The 17,485-nt window shown below is 38.4% G+C and overlaps 2 protein-coding genes across 7 annotated transcripts; both read right to left on the bottom strand.

Moving 5' to 3' along the window:
* Positions 1–548: 548 nt before the first annotated feature.
* LOC131227643 (beta-glucosidase 12-like) lies at positions 549–2,923 on the bottom strand. 6 transcript variants are annotated; one of them, XR_009162391.1, is made up of 3 exons: positions 2,783–2,923; positions 2,264–2,389; positions 549–1,409 (listed from the first exon to the last, which is right to left on the bottom strand). XR_009162391.1 is itself a non-coding variant. In XM_058223447.1 (3 exons), exons 1-3 carry the CDS (start codon positions 2,372–2,374, stop codon positions 1,760–1,762), a joined length of 255 nt encoding a protein of 84 aa, XP_058079430.1. In that variant the 5' UTR covers positions 2,375–2,645; the 3' UTR covers positions 1,417–1,759. The 6 variants fall into 6 exon arrangements, 1 of the variants encoding a protein (XP_058079430.1); XR_009162393.1 differs by having other exon boundaries at positions 2,656–2,793; XR_009162395.1 differs by having other exon boundaries at positions 2,666–2,792.
* A 23-nt stretch (positions 2,924–2,946) lies between these two features.
* On the bottom strand, positions 2,947–5,985 carry LOC131226883 (clathrin heavy chain 1-like). Its single transcript, XM_058222591.1, has 5 exons — positions 5,543–5,985; positions 4,590–4,672; positions 4,380–4,515; positions 3,304–3,416; positions 2,947–3,211 (listed from the first exon to the last, which is right to left on the bottom strand). Exons 1-5 carry the CDS (start codon positions 5,606–5,608, stop codon positions 2,947–2,949), a joined length of 663 nt encoding a protein of 220 aa, XP_058078574.1. The 5' UTR covers positions 5,609–5,985.
* Between the last annotated feature and the right edge of the window lie 11,500 nt (positions 5,986–17,485).

Raw genomic sequence — 17,485 nt, 5'->3', positions numbered from 1 at the left:
AAACTACATAAATAGCTAAAATGATATAAAATAAATAATCCTCATCCCATGTGTCAGGGACAAAAGGTGAAGTATAGAAAGTGCAATGACAATCTCGCTCATATAGATTACGAAAGAATTTCAAGTTCATTTAAGTTCAAAACAATGAAAAGAGTACATTGATATCAAAAACCATAAAACTGGGACTCAGCAGAGTCGACCTGGCCCGGTTACTGACCTAGTCACTAGGTTGAGAAAACCAGGTCTGTCTGCAACTCGGCCTGGTTTCCCAGAGTCTACTCAAACCCCGATTAACTCACTGAGTCAAAACAAGTCAGATTATCTTTTAAAAAAACTCAACTGAGTCTGACTACGGGAAATCTCATCATTTTTAGAGACAAAAGGGAAAAAGGAGTTAAAAAGAAAGAGCCTATTCCCCATTTTCGCTTTCTATTCACTCTCTTGGGGTTTTTGTTGTTAGCCCTTCCGCTTCCATTCTCCCATTAAAGAAGTTGAAGCTCCCATTGAAGACGAAGAAAAAGAAGGGTCTCTTAAGAAAAATAAATAAATTTCCAGCCAATTGAGGAAACTAAGACGAAGCCTTAGAAAACCAACGGCCAACATTCTCTCACCATATTTGGCAACTTTTTCCCAAGAACTATCAGCCTCCACCCCGAACATCTACAACCATTTCCCATGGAACACCATATTTATAATTTTTACTGATCTGATTTCCATCCTGCATATGCTTTCCAGTTTGCACATCTCACTCCACTCCATGAGATGGAATTTGTGTTTTTATTTGGCCCATCTCCAAAAGGAAGCCCTTCAGATTTATCCAGCCAATTGAGGAAACTACAAGGGCACTGAAATAGAACTTAAATTAGCATGTTTGGCATATCTGCATTTATCAATGTGATTAAGTGCCCCCGAAAGTTAGGTATCTTCTCTTCCAAACTCTGTACTCAAAGCACCATAAGAAAGCATGATAAATAGAACAACAACAGCAACTGTAGAAGCAGGATAAAGACATAAAATTCAAAACCGCACCCTAACAATGTCAAATAGAATAACATTACCAGGAAGGTATAAGGATTTTAAAAGTAAAACACCATAGAGTGTTCATACCCAAAAAAAAAAAAAAAAAAGGCAAAAAAAAAAGCACATGAATAGTCATATAATAGAAGTTATAACCCTAAATCTGGACATTAGAAACAACATCGATGGAGTGTGGGCATTTTGGATTTTACAACTCATTGGGCCTGTTAAAACATATAGCAAGAAGTTACGTCACAACCATTAGATAGAGATACTTGCTATGAACTCAATACAAACTCTTCAATGAATGAATCTAACTCAGAAAACTAGGTGCAATGTTAATTAAAACCTTTTCCTTTTCCCAATCAGCAGAGTCAAAGTAGTCTCCTGGTCTGAAAATAAAAATAGAAATCCACAACTGATAAACATATTTAGGAAGAGAATTTTTATTATACATGACCAGCATTTTGAACGGTGTACACTAATTTTCAATTCAAACAAGTGGGTTCCAAACCAGAATGGTTATGACTGCACACCACTTCTTTTTTTTCTTGTGAGATTACAATGAGTGTCCGTATGATAACTGGCAGGAACGTTATTTGATTGAGGAATATAATGTGAGTAATTTGCTGTATAGTAATTCAATCCAATGAAATCGAACGATGCTTTCACCATCTTAGATTGCTTTTTGGTGAATTTTGGAAGCCGATTTCCTACGTTAGATCTCATGCTATTTGGATATTCACCATACGTTTAAGGGATGCAAAAACCTGAATATACCAACCATACAAGAAAACTAGTTCATCTCATAATGTTGCATTTTTCTACTAGTATCATAAATGTGAGGGTTTCCATGACTCACCATCCCAACATGAAGTCAATAGCTCTTTGAGCAGCATCATCATTCACCTTAGATGCAGAGAAGGGGACCATCCAGTGGGAAATCAATGTAATTCCTATCTTGCCCTTTTGAGATACCTGTCCCGGCAGTTCAATCCCAACCATTTAGATCTGGGACCCAGTAATGCTACTATTGAGAAAGGGAAAGGTGTCATGCTGTGTGGATAGGCCAGCCACTTCACAAGATCGCCTTGATTACAAAGGAGCAGAAAATTCAGAATTTCAATCAAACTAGCAGGTCAGGACAGATACAACCAATTACTAAGTTATCAATTTGATCGACCAAATAATTGAAATGTAATCGCTGTTTAATAAAAACCCAAGATCATAATTTTAAATACAGCACTTGATCCCCTTGATTTCCAGCTGAGATAGCCAAAGAAGCAGCGGCAGAATCTGTTGCAGCCACTGTTTTCTCAGATGATTTCTTCTTCCATGGCCAACTCTTGCGATCCATCTTAGACTATATAGCCTGCAAAAAATTAAATTTTATAGACTATATAGTCACGAATTGAGATGGGTTTCTACTCTTCCAAGTCACACAGCAAATAATACTAAAGAATATATCTATTTCTTGTACTAAAAACTTATGCATGCTTGAATGCCGATCTCATTCAGGAAAAAAAGATGAAAAACAAAATGAATATTAAAAATCATGGCAGCACGTCATCGACTAAGGCAATTTTGATGAAAGTTAACAAAATAAGAAAGAAAGAGAGAAAGAGAGAAGAAACATACCTCTTCTCACACTCCTCAACCAAGGGCTTAACAGGAAGAAGAGAGCGGACAGAAAGAATAAGGCCTTTAATGAAATCTTCAGGACATTCATCATCTAGAAGCTGCCGCACCACTAAAGGAGCATTACCTGGATTAACCTGTAAAGCCCATAAATGTGAAAAACAACTATCAATCTTTAGCAATATGCATCATCCAATCAAAATGAGGATAGCAGTTTCCTGACATTAAATACACACACGCACGCGCACGTGGGCACACACATTATTATAAGGATATTGCTCAGAAGAAATATTACCTTCTGGACATACCTTTCAATATACCGCAACATATTGTTTGAGACTTTGAGTACAAATAGTGGGTCAGATCTGGTACAAATCCAAAATGATCACAAACATTGATCAGGGGGCGTGCATCCGGAAGCTTGGCTTCCATCAAAAAATTCTTCGTCTTCTCAGGGTCATAGAAATTTGACTCTCTTGTTACACGCTCGACCTCTTTGATTTGGCTAGTTTTTGCAGCTGCCTCTATGTATTTGAAATGTATATCAGGATCCTCGCTGCAAGCCCATATTAAGCCATGTTTAAGCAAGAAGATGGGGAAAGGTGAAAACATAAAGAACTTCTTCAACCACAGAAAAGAAATGAATACCTGGAGCTCAAATATGAACCCAAGAAAAAGTAGAGACCTTCATAAGACTTAAACTGCTCAAAGAGTTTAATGCATGCATCCACACCCAACTGGTCTGAATATTCTTTTGCAGCCTGTCTTAGAAAGCTTACAGTAAATAATCTGGAAATTGCATGATTGAGAAGTGAAGAATTTAAAAGTGAAAGAGCAATCACCTGAACAATTATCTAAAGATTTCCCCTCAGGTTAACCAATAGAAGATCTTTCATGCATTCCAATGCCCACTCTCTTGAAAGGGTTCCAAAGAATTCTACAAGTGACTGGAAAGGAAAAGCATAAATCTCTGATGCGACAGAAAATTACTAAATGCCAAACAGCAAGTGAGAGAGATAATAAGAACCTGCAGCTCAATAGCATGAGTGTTCACAATTACACGCTTAATATCCGGTAGCTCAGTGTGGTGCTGCACAATTACAGGCAATGAACATGTTGAGAATAGTGGATTTTTTCAGTGCAGTTCTCCTTTCGATCACCCGGCAGATGTGTCAGTTGGATAGAGATGAGATTATTTCTAGTAAATGTTACCAACATCAGAAGTTTGCAGAAAAAGGCTTTTTATCGTTGTGTCATTATCTTATTTTATTATAGTATGTTCTCATAAAAGATGATGTTATGGCTTGAGGCAGCTCCAATGTGGTTCACTAGATATATAGTATAATGAATTCTTAAATCTTCAAATGGATTGGACAGAAGATAAACACCAGTTTAGCATGTAATGGAAAGAAGCAATTTGGCATTTTAGCATATTTTATGGAAGGACATATCTATCAGACATGGAAACACTAGAAGACCACAAAATGGCAGTACATTATGCATGGCATAACAATGATGTAAAAAGGTTCCTGTCATAAGGTTCCTTGTTCTCGACTAGTTTCTTCTCCACAATATTTTGAGAAACAAGGACTTACCTGACTTTGAAATGAGTCCAGTTAGAAAACCTCTAGAGGAATAGGATGTCCAATTTTGTCAAGTAAATTTTCTTCTTTGAACAAAAGATTATCATGAAAAGGGGGAAATTCCGAACTTCCTGGTTTGACCTGAAGAGCACGCATAAAAAGGCCCGCCTTCTCACAAAGTTGAGCAATCCTAGGACGATCATAGTGGCTGAACATCCCATTTGCCAAGATGGCATCAGCAACATTTGGAAAGGTGACTAGATTGATCTCCAAAACCCGTATGGGCAGCATAAGTTAGTGAAAAAGTGAAGACAAACCTACCATGCTCATGCCTCCATGAAAAATGTTACCTTCGTCTGAAGGAACCCGTGTTCTGGCAAGTTTGGCTTCAAAACGTCTAATAAAAATACAGTTGCTTCCCGAATCAGGTTTCTCTGCAGAAAACCAACAATTTAGTCATTCACAAGCTGCACGTTGACCCACATAAACAGGACAAGCTCATGAAATTCCAGTCAAGTAGCATTCATTAAAGAAAGGCATCAAATCTTTCAAACAGAAATCTAGGATACCATTGATTAATGCAACAGAGAAACAAAGAAATGAGAGGTTCGCCATAAATTTGAGGAGTAGCAGTAAACCATATTATCCCATTAGAAACCTTATTATCCCATTAGAACAAATTGTCAAAGACTAAAATATTTAAACTTCAAACGCATCCCTACTTCAACCTATCTAAAAAGGTTTAGCCAATGACTTGTAAATGCAAAAAACTGTTGCATGTACACTCGAGTGGATCAATGGCATGACTATAGAAAAATAAAAAAATAAAAAAAATCAACAATACTCATCTCTTGCGAGCTTCTAATAAAATTGTTGTTAGCTCTAAAAAAAAAAAAAAAAAAAAAAAAACTTGTCTCAAACCCTTTCCACATTTAAGAAGAAAACGGAAGTGGGTTCATAATTGCAAACCTTTTATTACATTTAACAAAATGTAGAGGCAAACAAGGCTTTGAGAGGAAAATCTAATATCTATTTTTTTGTAAGTATCCAAAATGATGCTTCACAGAACATATCTTGTACATTTCTAGAAGGGAGTATGCAGGAACACTGATCTAGTAGATCTCCAGCAATGTACATGAAGAGTCAAACAAGTTCTTAAGTCCAACTCCTGTATAAAATGAGCAATCCCCTGTACAGGATAGTGGCGATATCTCTAAAGCTTGAACAGAACAATCATGAGAAATTTACTCATATATTACCAAAGAAAATAAAAAGAACTGAAACACAAAAATTTCTTCACAAACCTGAAGGAAAAGATCTGTAATCGTGTTGTAGTCCACAGGACAACCTCCCTTCATTTGAGACATCATAAGAGCAAAATTAACAGCACCCGGCAATATCCAAGATCATAAATGACATGAGAATGATGTATGGTGTTACAGAAGAATCTCACTAAGTATATTATCCTCTTAAGACTAAAAAAATTCCCCCCATTGAAGGACTCTAACATTGTAAGGACCTACCTTTTTTTTTCTAAATCATTGATCCTTCACAAGTATTTGAAAGTAATGCACGTGATTTACAAATAGGCAGAGCAGATTCTTTATTGCAATTGAATGGTCAAATCTTAACTAATATATCATTACACTTTGCCTTGGAAACAATAGCAAAGGGAAGAAAACATGAGGATCAGATTCAAAATCGTTTGCAGAAGGAATAGATAATCAGGAGTATACCCAACCTATACATCAAAAAGAGGCAGAAATAAAAAGATTATCACATAAGCTCATATAGTGCAGTTAAATTTTCTTCACATTTCAAGATATTAAAGAGAATGAAATAGAGAATTGGAAACAATGATTACAAAATTATAAAAGAAGAACTAAAAGAGAAGATGTCAGCATTCAAGTACTTGTTTGGAGTAAATAAGTATTTTATCAAACAATGAAATAGACAAATTGCCGCCTACTTTCCATGTGCAAATCTTCCCAATTCCATATTCCTAGACAAGTCTGCATCACAAACAGAGAGGAGCTAAAGACATAATGAACGCAATAATTGTAGTAAAGGAACAGAGTCGAAGTTGTGAATTTAGACAAATAACCATCCATATTAGCGTTGACAGATCATCACCGTCTCATTCTCTGAGGCGATCAAGAACCAAATAACAAGCATCTTGCACGTATATCTATCTGGAACCATGAAAGAAACAAAAATGATAGATCATGACCATATAGTTTCCTGAAAAGCATGAAACAATTCAGTTCCCTAAAAAGCATGAAACAATTCATGAATAAATATCATAATGGATCGAACAACTGACAACATAAACCACAATCAGAATTAAAGAATTGAAACTCTGCAATGAAACCCCCTATTAGTAAGTAGAAAAACATCCTCCTTTGATTTGCACCAGGGCCCACATGAGTTTCAAAACAATCTAATTTTTAGCCTGACCCTTCATCCAGGCTAGGTGAACCATCTGGATGGCATGGATTGCATATACACTTAGGTGGGCCCATAGTCAAATCGGCAATAGTTATCCACTGTCGAATAAATATTTACAATAAGGTAAAATATATAAATTTTTAATAAATATCCTCTCAGGAATTTCATCAAACACCCCACATGCACACGCAATCTCTTTGTATTTCACATAGAAATTCAATAGCCTGGTCTGCACAAACGGGCTTAAGTCGAGCCCATGGAGATTTGAAAAGAACCTAAGCAAAAAATATAGACAGTAGCACATCCAAATCTATTGATTTGAAAAGAACCTCCAATAAAAACACTTAGAAATCCCAAGCAAGAAACAAAGTCATCAGAAAATAAACAAAATCCATGTTAGATTTTCCAAATTAGAACGAAATCCTCTCCTCAAATCATTGCAAACAGAGATCGAAGAAATTAGGGCCGGAAAAGATAGAATAATGAAAGAGAAAACAAAAATAACCTTTCTAGATCTACTACAGAGATAGAGATGGAGAGAGAGTGAGATGCTTCACTTCTCAGTGTTGACGCCACGCCATATTTTTGTTTTGAATTTATATGGATTTTTGTGTCAGGTATGCTATGTTGTCTTGTAGTGAGGGAGAAAGATCGAGAGGGAGGAAGATCTGGAGTGAGGGAGCGAGAGAGAGAGAGAGAGAGAGAGAGAGAGAGAGAGAGAGAGAGAGGGATATAGATTGAGAGGGAGGGAGTGAGGGAACGGAAGACAGATCAAGAGTGATGGAGCAGGAGAGAGATCGGGAGTGATGGAGCAGGAGAGAGAGAGAGAGAGAGAGAGAAGAGAGAGAGAGAGAGAGGGGGAGGGAGGGAGGGGGGGGGGGGGGGGGGGGATTAGGGCTGCCTTCATTTTTATTCTTTTTTTTTTTGTTCCGGTACGGTTCAAAATCTGAAACGGCTTAAAACGTTAAGCCGTTCCAGAACCAAAATAATATTTTGGTGCAGTGCGTGCTCATCTCGCCTATTAGCGAGGCACGTTCTGACACTGAGTTACAAACATGATCAAAGATCAATATAAGTAAGAAAATAAAAAAGGAAAATAGATAAAGGATTGTCCAAATTAAACATTTACCGTAAAATACGTGGGACAAAACTTGCAATCCTCAGGATATACTATTGACAGGTCAGACTACCTTTTATCAAGAAAATTAATATATTTGTTGATAACCTAATCAATATGATAGTATGATTTAGCCATAAATTAATATAAGAAATAAATATATGTAAATCAATGCATATAACATCAGAATTAGTAATGCTTACCATGCTATCAACCCACACATTCTTCACTTATATGGTACTGAACCAACAAGACACTGTTGTGTCCTTGTTTGCTTCATATCAGTCCTCTAGTTCTTTCAATTCCTGCGCTGATAGCATCCTAAATGGATCCATCTATACAAGAAATGGTATTGGAGAAGTAGCAGAAGTTATTGCTTGCTCGGGTTTAGGAACCAAACCAGGAGTAGTTGTATCAAATGTAGATAGGGACAAGTACGGAGAAACCTTATAAAATGATGGCTTCAGTACCATTTTAGTTCTCCTTTAATAAATGGGAGGAGAAATAGGTGCTTCATCCAATACATTACCCTCGACAATAATATATGATTGCACCTCCAACTCCCCATGTCCAAGTTCTTTCTCTTCAATATCATCTACTTCCCCTCTCTTCTTCAACTCCTCACCCTACTTCTCCCTCATAAAATGTCCCTTCTGTGTACAACAATCTTCCTTCTCCTTATTGAACTCCTCTCTCTCCTTCGCTAACTTTTCCTTCTCTTCAAAAAATAATTCCATCTCCCTCTTCAATTGCGCTCTCTTATTCAACTACTCTCTCTCCATCTTCAATGCTTCTTTCTCTTTTAGCAACACCTCCCTCTCATCAAGCCTCTCTTCTTTCCTTCTCAACTCTTCCTTCTCTTTCCTCAATTCTTCCCTCTCCTTCTTTAATTCCTCTCTCTCCTTCTTCAACTCTTCCCTCTCAACCCTGAATGTATCCATAAAAAGAACATTCTTCCTAATATCCCCTTCGGTCCCTCTCCCTCCATGTCTTTTTCATCATTTTCATCTGTTTCGCCATCCTCCTCATAATCATTCTCATTACCCTCCTCCTCATCTTCCTGGGTTTCAATGACCTACAAAATGTATCAATGGATATGTAAGAGTTGGGATACTTTTATAATGACATTGGAATTATGGACCGGCCGAATTAAAGCAGAAAAAATATAGTTCATTTTTCATAACATCTCACCTGAAAACTGTCACGGACCAAGCGAATGACGTCTATTTCCCATTCTCGTAGGGTCAATTCTAAGGTCATTACTACCAATGTCTGTAAAAGAACAGAAACAAATGTTAATAAAAAAAAACGTATACGACAAATTAAGCAAAGTAAATGCCAAAGAAATATATATACTTACAGCTTTACTCTAAAAAATAGCATGTATTTTGTTGTACCTCCAACCCTTCCAGCCTCGATATTGAATGAAGTGTGGAATTTGATGGGGAACATACAAAACAACACACTCTCGTAGGGCTGGTAATCTCTCTACTGCCCATATCTATTATAATGAAATTGCACTAGGTTAAAAATCCACAATTGACTATAGACTGTAATCATGTAGAAAATAAGAAGTATTCTTACTTATAGAGGAAGGACGCAACCACATACAGTGTAGTGAGGGACACTTGATGTGCCAACGCCAGCTTCAACTCCTTGCGACATTGTTTAGTATGTCAAACTACCCCAAGGATAGCTATAGAAATCATCTAGTGAGTCGACCAGGTGAATATAATCCATGTTGCACATGGTTTTCGGTTCAGTTCCCCTAACAAAGCACTCCACAACCATAAGTAGGGCAACCTTCACGACATCCTCGTGCTTATTGGTGTCAACTAATCTTTCAAACACATCCATTAAGTGCTTCTTTATACTAGATATTCTTTGAAGTATTTGTCTCTTAATGTACTCATAGTGAGATGATTTTTCGGTACTGTAAGCTCTCCAGTCTTAAGGCCCGTAATAAGGGCGAAGTCCATCTCAGTGAATTGCAATTGTCTCCCCCTAATCTCAAATACTAGATCACCTTTATATCTTAGAAAACAAAGGTGAAATAAAGCCCCCTATAAATCTAAAAGATGTAATATGCAATAAAAATGAAAATGGGGATTGGTTAAACAAATTTAGCTGACTATCATGCTTCTTCACTCTACCCTTCACCTTGTCAAAACCACCATTTCAGTGTACACCTAGAGGTTAGGTTTGGGATTACAGTAGAAGATTCGTCACCTGCAAACATGAATTGGAAAACATATCAAACATAAAGTTCACAAGATACCTAGTGAATTATAATATACAAAATCAGACATATAATGTACAAAATCAGACATAATTGAAAACAATGTAGCACTTAATGAATTTGAACAAGCTTCATATGCAATCGAAATAGAAATTGAGCGAGAAAAAATCAGAAATTGAGCGAGACAAACTATTGAAATGAGCAAGGCAAACTATCAAATTCAGCGAGGCAAACTAGAAAATGAGCGAGACGACCTATAAATTGAGCAGGGAAACATAGAAATTGAGCGAGGCAAATTGGAAAAATGAGTGAGGCAACCTAGAAATTGAGTGGGGCAAACAGGAAATTGAGCGGGGTAAACTTGAAATTGAGCGGGGCAAACAGGAAATTGAATTGGGCAAACAAGAAATTGAACTGGGCAAACAGGAAATTGAAAGGAGTAAACTTGAAATTGAGCTGCGGAAACTGAAAATTGAGCTGGGCAAACTTGAAATTTAGCAGGGCAAACAGGAAATTGAGTGGGGCAAACTTGAAATTGAGCGGGGCAAACAGGAAATTGAGTGGGGCAAACTTGAAATTGAGCAGGGCAAATAGGAAATTGAGCGGGGCAAACTTGAAATTGAGCGGGGCAAACAGGAAATTGAGTGGGGCAAACTGGAAATTGAGGGCAGATAAGAAATTAAGCTACGTAAACTTGAAATTGAGCGGGGTAAACAGGAAATTGAGCGGGGCAAACTTAAAATTGAGCAGGGCAAAGAGGAAATTGAGTAGGGTAAACTTGAAATTGAGCGGAGAAAACTGGAAATTGAGCGGGGTAAACTGGAAATTGAGCGAGGCAAACTTGAAATTGATCGAGGCAAACTTAAAATTAAGCGGGGCAAAGTAGAGAGTCCTTGGATGACCGGGAGAGGAAGTGTTCAAGTTCCAAATTCTATTGCCTAATGGCGCCTTCGCAGACTTAATGTTATATGGACCTAGGGAGAACATGTTCATTGGTGAATTTATTGGTGCCGTGAGAGTAGAGTTTGAGAGATTTGCAAAAAGAACACCTGGAATTTAGCGGAAGATAATGTGGGATGGAGACGTTTATCTTGAATATCAATGAGCGAGGTAAACTAGAAAATGAGCGAGGTGACCTATAAATTGAGCGGGGCAGCATAGAAATTGAGCAAGGCAAACTCTGGAAAAATGAACGAGGCAACCTATCAATTGAGCGGGGGAAACAGGAAATTGAGTGGGGAAAACTTGAAATTGTGTTGGGCAAATTGAAAATTGAGGGGGAAAAACTTGAAATTGAGCGAGGAAAACTAGAAATTGAGCTAGAAAAACTGGAAATTGAGCGGCGGAAACTGGAAATTGAGCCGGGCAAACTTGAAATTGAGTGAGGAAAACTGAAATTTGATCAAGGCAGCCTAGAATTTGAGCGGGGCAAATTGGAAATTGAGCGGGGCAAACTTAACATTGAGCGAGGCAAACTGATATTTGAGTGAGGCAACCTAGAAATTGAGCGAGAGAAACATGAAATTCAGCGACACTAACTTGAAATTCAGTGATGCTAGCATGAAATTCAGTGAGGGTAACATAAATTTCAATGAACTTGAAATGAAATTGAACTAGCTTAACACATAATTGAACTAGCTTCACATGAAATTCAACGAGTACTTCGGTGAAATTGACCGAGCAATTAATGAAAATGACAAGGCGATTCATAGATTTTCCGTAACATCACATGAATCTGTGGATGTTCCCAGTCATATCTTTATCATTTGTCTGTCAAATTCATGAATTTCTTGGGGAATTCAACTAATCATGAACTGGGAATGTCAGCGACAACTTGAGCATATTGCCGAGAAGTAGGTCAAATAGACCAAGAACTCTTGAAATTTGAAATCAGTTTGATCGGTATGCTTTTATCGTACTGAGTTAACTGATTTGGGCCCACCTTGAATGTATGTGGATTATCCACGACATTCATCCATTTTTCCATCTATATTAAGGGTTTGAGCCCAAATTCGTAACATATCTAAATATCAGGTGGATCATACGAAAGAAAACAATGATTCGACCGTAGAAAGCTTGCTACGCCCCACAATGATGTTTTTTTTGTAATCCATCATGTTCATCGGATGATGTATATATAGATGAACCAAAGCCTAGATGCAAGCTTCATCCAACAGGAAATATATAAAAGTATACCTGTGGTGTGTGCTTTCTCCAGTGGACCAGCCATTTTCAGAAGATGAGAAAATGCTAATGTATGGAGAGGACGCAGTCCAATGGGAGAATGATGTGATCCAATGGAGGGATTTTCGTGATGGAGAAAAGGGTTTTTTGTCTCTTTCTTCATGGAAATGGAATCAAGAAAGGGAGTGAAAGCAACGACAGTGAAGAGCAGGGGTATTTTTGTCCTCAAATGCTCTGACCATACGTGCAAAGTCTAAGTTCGGAAGGTAAGGTTTGCATTCTTCATTAAAGACGCTAGATAAAAGGTGGGGTCTACAGTGATAATTTTCTCGCGGATTGTGCAGCTGCGAGAAGCTCGCTACCTTTACTGGGAGACGGATTGGCTACTCCGCCACTGCCAATGGCTAATGGTCGGTGCTTTGTGGGGCCCATCATGATGTATGTGTTTCATCCATTCCGTCCATCTATTTTTCTAGGTCATTTTATAATATGAAACCAAAAATCAGTTATATCCCAATCTCAAGTGGACCACATTATAGGAAACAGCGTTGAATGAATGTCGACCATTAAAAGTTTTTTGGGGGCCATGAAAGTTTTGGATCAAGATGATCTTTGTTTTTTCCCTTCATCTGTGTCTGTATGACCTAATCAACAGATTGGATGTCAAATAAACAATACAGTGGGCCTTAGGAGGATTTTAATGGTGGATATCCAATCAATCACTATTGTTTTCCTGTGGTGTGGTCCACTTGAGATTTATATCCCTCTAATTTTTGGGGGGATCAAGCCATAAAATGATATGTAAAAATGGATGAACGGAATGGATGAAACACATACATCATGGTGGGCCCATATATCACCGACCACCAGCAACCGGGCCAATGGCAGGGGAGTAGCCAATCCGTTTCAACCTTTACTGTGGCATGAAAACCGTGGGCCCACCCTGATGGATGTGTTTTATCCCATTTTTGGGAGTCACTTTGGCACATGAGACTAAAATTCAAGCGGGTAAAAAACTCAAATGAACCATACCAACTCAAATGAACCATACCACATAAAACAGTAGGGGTTATGTTTATTTTCCATTCAACAACGTAAATATTACTTTGATTTAAAACTTATGTGGCCTAAAAGAAGCTTTCATGGGTAGGCATTCAACTCTTAGTACGGTGTACTTAATATACTTATGTTTTGATATCATGCCCTAATTAATAAGCTGGAAAACCAATAGACTACATGCATAAAATACATACATCATAGTGGAGCTTTCACACCACAGCAAAGGTTGGTGAGGGCCTCACGCTGCTTCTTAAGCTAAGTTCGCTTAAGCTTGGGATTTGCCTCATTTTTAGAGTTCGTGCCCTAAAATGATTGGGCAAAATGAATGGACTATATATGGATAAGGCCATTTAACAATTAACTCCATTCATGATTTAGGTGGACCACGTGATTAGAAATAATATATATGACAATCCTCACTCTCCAAACTCCCTTGGTGTGGCCCATCAAATTATCGATGGGCCTAATCATTAGGCCCTATGCCTGAATTTTGCTGTGGTATCATATGAATGGAGTGGTCCATGTGAAATTCTTGCGGTCATAAGCTATGTGGGCCCTTAGAAGCTGTGGGCCTACAAAAATGCTCCTAAGAAATTCATTCCATTCAGTAGTTTCTCAACATTGCAATAGGATAAGAGTAAAAAGATAAGGCAGATCCAAAACTATGTTAGCCACACGACACAAAACAGTGAGGATTGAGAAACTAATCGACATATGACTTGATGTTTGTATTAACAGGATATTTGTACCGATAATTTATCCTAGCGTTAATAATATTATGAATTGTTCAAATGACATGTAAGGATTATGGAGGGCTCCTCAACGTTTCCTTGGTTGACATTTCACTGTTTCATGTTAGTGTGGTCTACATGAGTTTTGGATCAACCTCATTTGATTTCTCATGGGTATCTTTGTCAGCTGCACGTAATTTCCGACCACAAGAAATCCACACCTATATTTCAATAGGTGCACGTCTCTGTCTAAACTGTATCCTTTAGTGTGCCCCACCAAAATCGCAAGTTAGGATGACTTTTTATTTTTGCCCTCAACATAACATGGGACTACACATCTAATCGTCAGGGAGGATCTCATATGCACATCAAGGTGGCACATAAAAATTGTTGATGCAGAAATTTGGACGTTCTCCTTAGACCACTCGAGACCTGCAAAATAAATCAAAGATGGACACGTTGGTTGCTATAAGGGACTTTCTGATGCCAAAGTCAGACAGGCAAGCTAGATCTAATAGAACGTACGGTTTTTTAGGTGTAGAATTGTGCGTACCTCTCACCATTAGAAGCGTTTTTATTTATAGTTGAAGAGGGGTGGTGGCATAGACGGAGATATCCCTACTTAGTAGGAACGTATTATATAAGGAATTGTATCCCAAAGTCTTCGCGAATATCTATCTGAGATCTTCAACTAAGATCTTGGACAGATCTCTTTATTAGAATCTAAGTGGTCAGAATTGCGGTACATGGTCGAGGTCGAGCATCCGAGGTGGCTTAAATGGCCATCCTAAGGAGCAGTTTGCTGATCCAAATTATGTAGTAAGCGATGGTCGAGTATCTCTTGGGCATGGGACAGATGTTCGACCTGCTGACCTACCAACCTACCAACCTACCTTTGGAGGTCAGGTCAGAGGGTGGAGGCTGAGCTCCTTAGTCGAATGTAGACGAGGCCGGGGATGAGTATCCTCTTCCCCACACTATACAGAAGGGGGGCTCTTCAAATGTAGCAACACGGAAATGGATGGGGCCATCGGAGGGCTCGACATCTGATGGCCCCAGTAGTGGGTCGCTACGTTTTGGTCGTTGAGGAGCTCCTTGGTCGTGGTTGGCGCTGACTGATCACACGACATGCACATATGATTGAGCTGGCCTTGTACTTATGACCAACTCATTTTCACCCATAACAAAAATCAATGGCCTAATTTGAACAATTGGAGAGGGACATTCACCTTAATTTTATGAGCCCACCATGATGCAATATGTGAAATCCACTCTGACCATTAGACGTGTGATCTAATGTTGGGTTTAGTGCTAAACAATTGGGCGGCTGTGTGATTTAGGTGGACCACACTATAAAAAAACAGTCGGGAGAAAGACGTCCACTCTAGATTTTTTCAAGGCTCACCATGATGACTATATGAAATCCACTCCAACTATTAGATGATACCACAACATTTAGGCATGCAGTTTAAAAATTAGGCTCATGTGACTAAGGGGGTCACACTAAAGGAAACAATTTAAAGGATAAACATTGTATGTACTTTGTTTCCAATCATGTGGTCCACTTGAATGATGGATGTGGATGATTTTTGGGCCCTGGCCTAACATGGGGTGATGAACCTATTGTTTGGGCCCACTTGAGTAGCTGGAGTATTAAAGAAACGTGTAAGCTTTGGAGTTAGACTGGGATTTCTTAGCCTACCATACCATTGACTTTATGCTTGAAAAGCTTTCTCTGCCCACCCTAATGTATGTGTTTTATCTACGTAGTCCATCCCACTCCTTTTAAGGGCATGAGCTCATAAATGAGGTTGATACAAATCTTAAGTGGCCACACCAAAAGGCCACCATTAAAAACTTCTTATGGCTCCTATATGTTTATTTGCCATTTGATGGTTGATTAGATCATATAGTTCTGAATAGATGAAGGGAAAACACTAATATTAACTTGTTTCAAAACTTTTGTAGCCCCAAGAAGATTTTAATAGTGTGTTTATTCACCTTTGTTTCCTATAGTGTGCTCTACCTGAGATTTGAATATTCTTATTTTTTGGATTATGCTCTAGAATGACTTGAAAAAAATGAATGAATGACGTAGATAAAACACATACATCAATAGTTAACTTTTGCATTTGGCAGCCTAGAATTTGGAGGCACTACACCAAAATCTTCATTTAGGAACGGTTTTGAACTGTTCCTAAATGCTTTAGGAACGGTTTAAAACCGTTCCTAAATGAGGCGTCGCAAAAAAACAGGAACGGTTCAGAACCGTTTTGGGTACCATTTCAAATTTTAGAAACAGAATTTTAGGAACGGTTTTAAACCGTTCTAGTGCCAATGGTCACATTTTAGGAACAAAATTTTAAGAACGGTTTTAAACCTTTCTTAATGTTACCAATGGTCAGATTTTAGGAACAAATTTAAACCCTGATAAACACACGAAATTTAGGGTCTAGGGAAATAAATTAACAGAAGTTTATAGCATTCCATCAAAATAGAGATTAATACTAAGAAAAACATAAGAAAATAATGTGCTTGAAGATGTTTCATTGCAAAATCAAATTTACAAAAAGCCCCAATGATTTTCAGATATTCAACAACATTTTGAACCTACAAGATAAATGTCCTTCAGTAACTGTTACAACATGAGCCATGTAGATAGACACTGTGGGGCAAATGGAAGTGGAGGGGAAGTTAAGGAAATCCTACCAAATTCCTCAGAAAAATAAAATAAAAATGTTGAGGTTGCACCGTAGTTGCCATGCAGGTGATTCAATGAAAATGTGCAAGCAGAAAGAAAAGAAAATGACAATCTACACATACTGACAGTAGTTCAGGCCCTCTAAGGCCCTAAGTAAGAACTTTGAAATGCTTCCAAGCTACAGACTCTTAATTTGCAAGCAAAGAGATTGTAGATGTAAGGTCCGTATCCTAGACTGTACCATTCCGTAGGCTTCCACGGTCCTCCCGGTCGAATTCTGGCAACCCGCGACCTATAATTGGTGTTTGAGCGTGACCCTAAGTCGCATCCTGTATATCTATGTTGACTCGACTCGAAACTTGTACTCTAGCAATCGCGTCGTTGCCGCGTCTCGCGTGCCGATGCAATACCCAGGCCAGAAGTGGGCCCGCGTTCATTTCGAGGAAAACGTTGCGCGTACGAATTTCGAGATAATCTGTACAACCTATCCCATCAATCAGTCAATCAATTAAATCAAGTACAAGCAACCATCCCCCTCTTACACTACCTTTACCTAAAGTCAACTCTCTCCACCCATCCCTTTATTACAACTCCACTCCACCCATCACCCATCACCCATCACTCCATCTCTTTTCATCCCATCACTTCTCTCTCTCTCATTTCTCTCTTCACTCTCAAGCTCCCAAGGAGATCATCCAACGTCCAAGCTTCCCAAGCCAAACCTAAGTGTGGCCCATTTTCCTACCCCAATCTCCCATCTTAGCCATC

Source organism: Magnolia sinica, chromosome 15 (genome assembly GCF_029962835.1).
Source record: "Magnolia sinica isolate HGM2019 chromosome 15, MsV1, whole genome shotgun sequence".
NCBI classification, from domain to species: Eukaryota; Viridiplantae; Streptophyta; class Magnoliopsida; order Magnoliales; family Magnoliaceae; genus Magnolia; species Magnolia sinica.
Note: the sequence above shows the minus strand (reverse complement) of the source record. Positions and strands in the feature narration are given on the sequence as shown.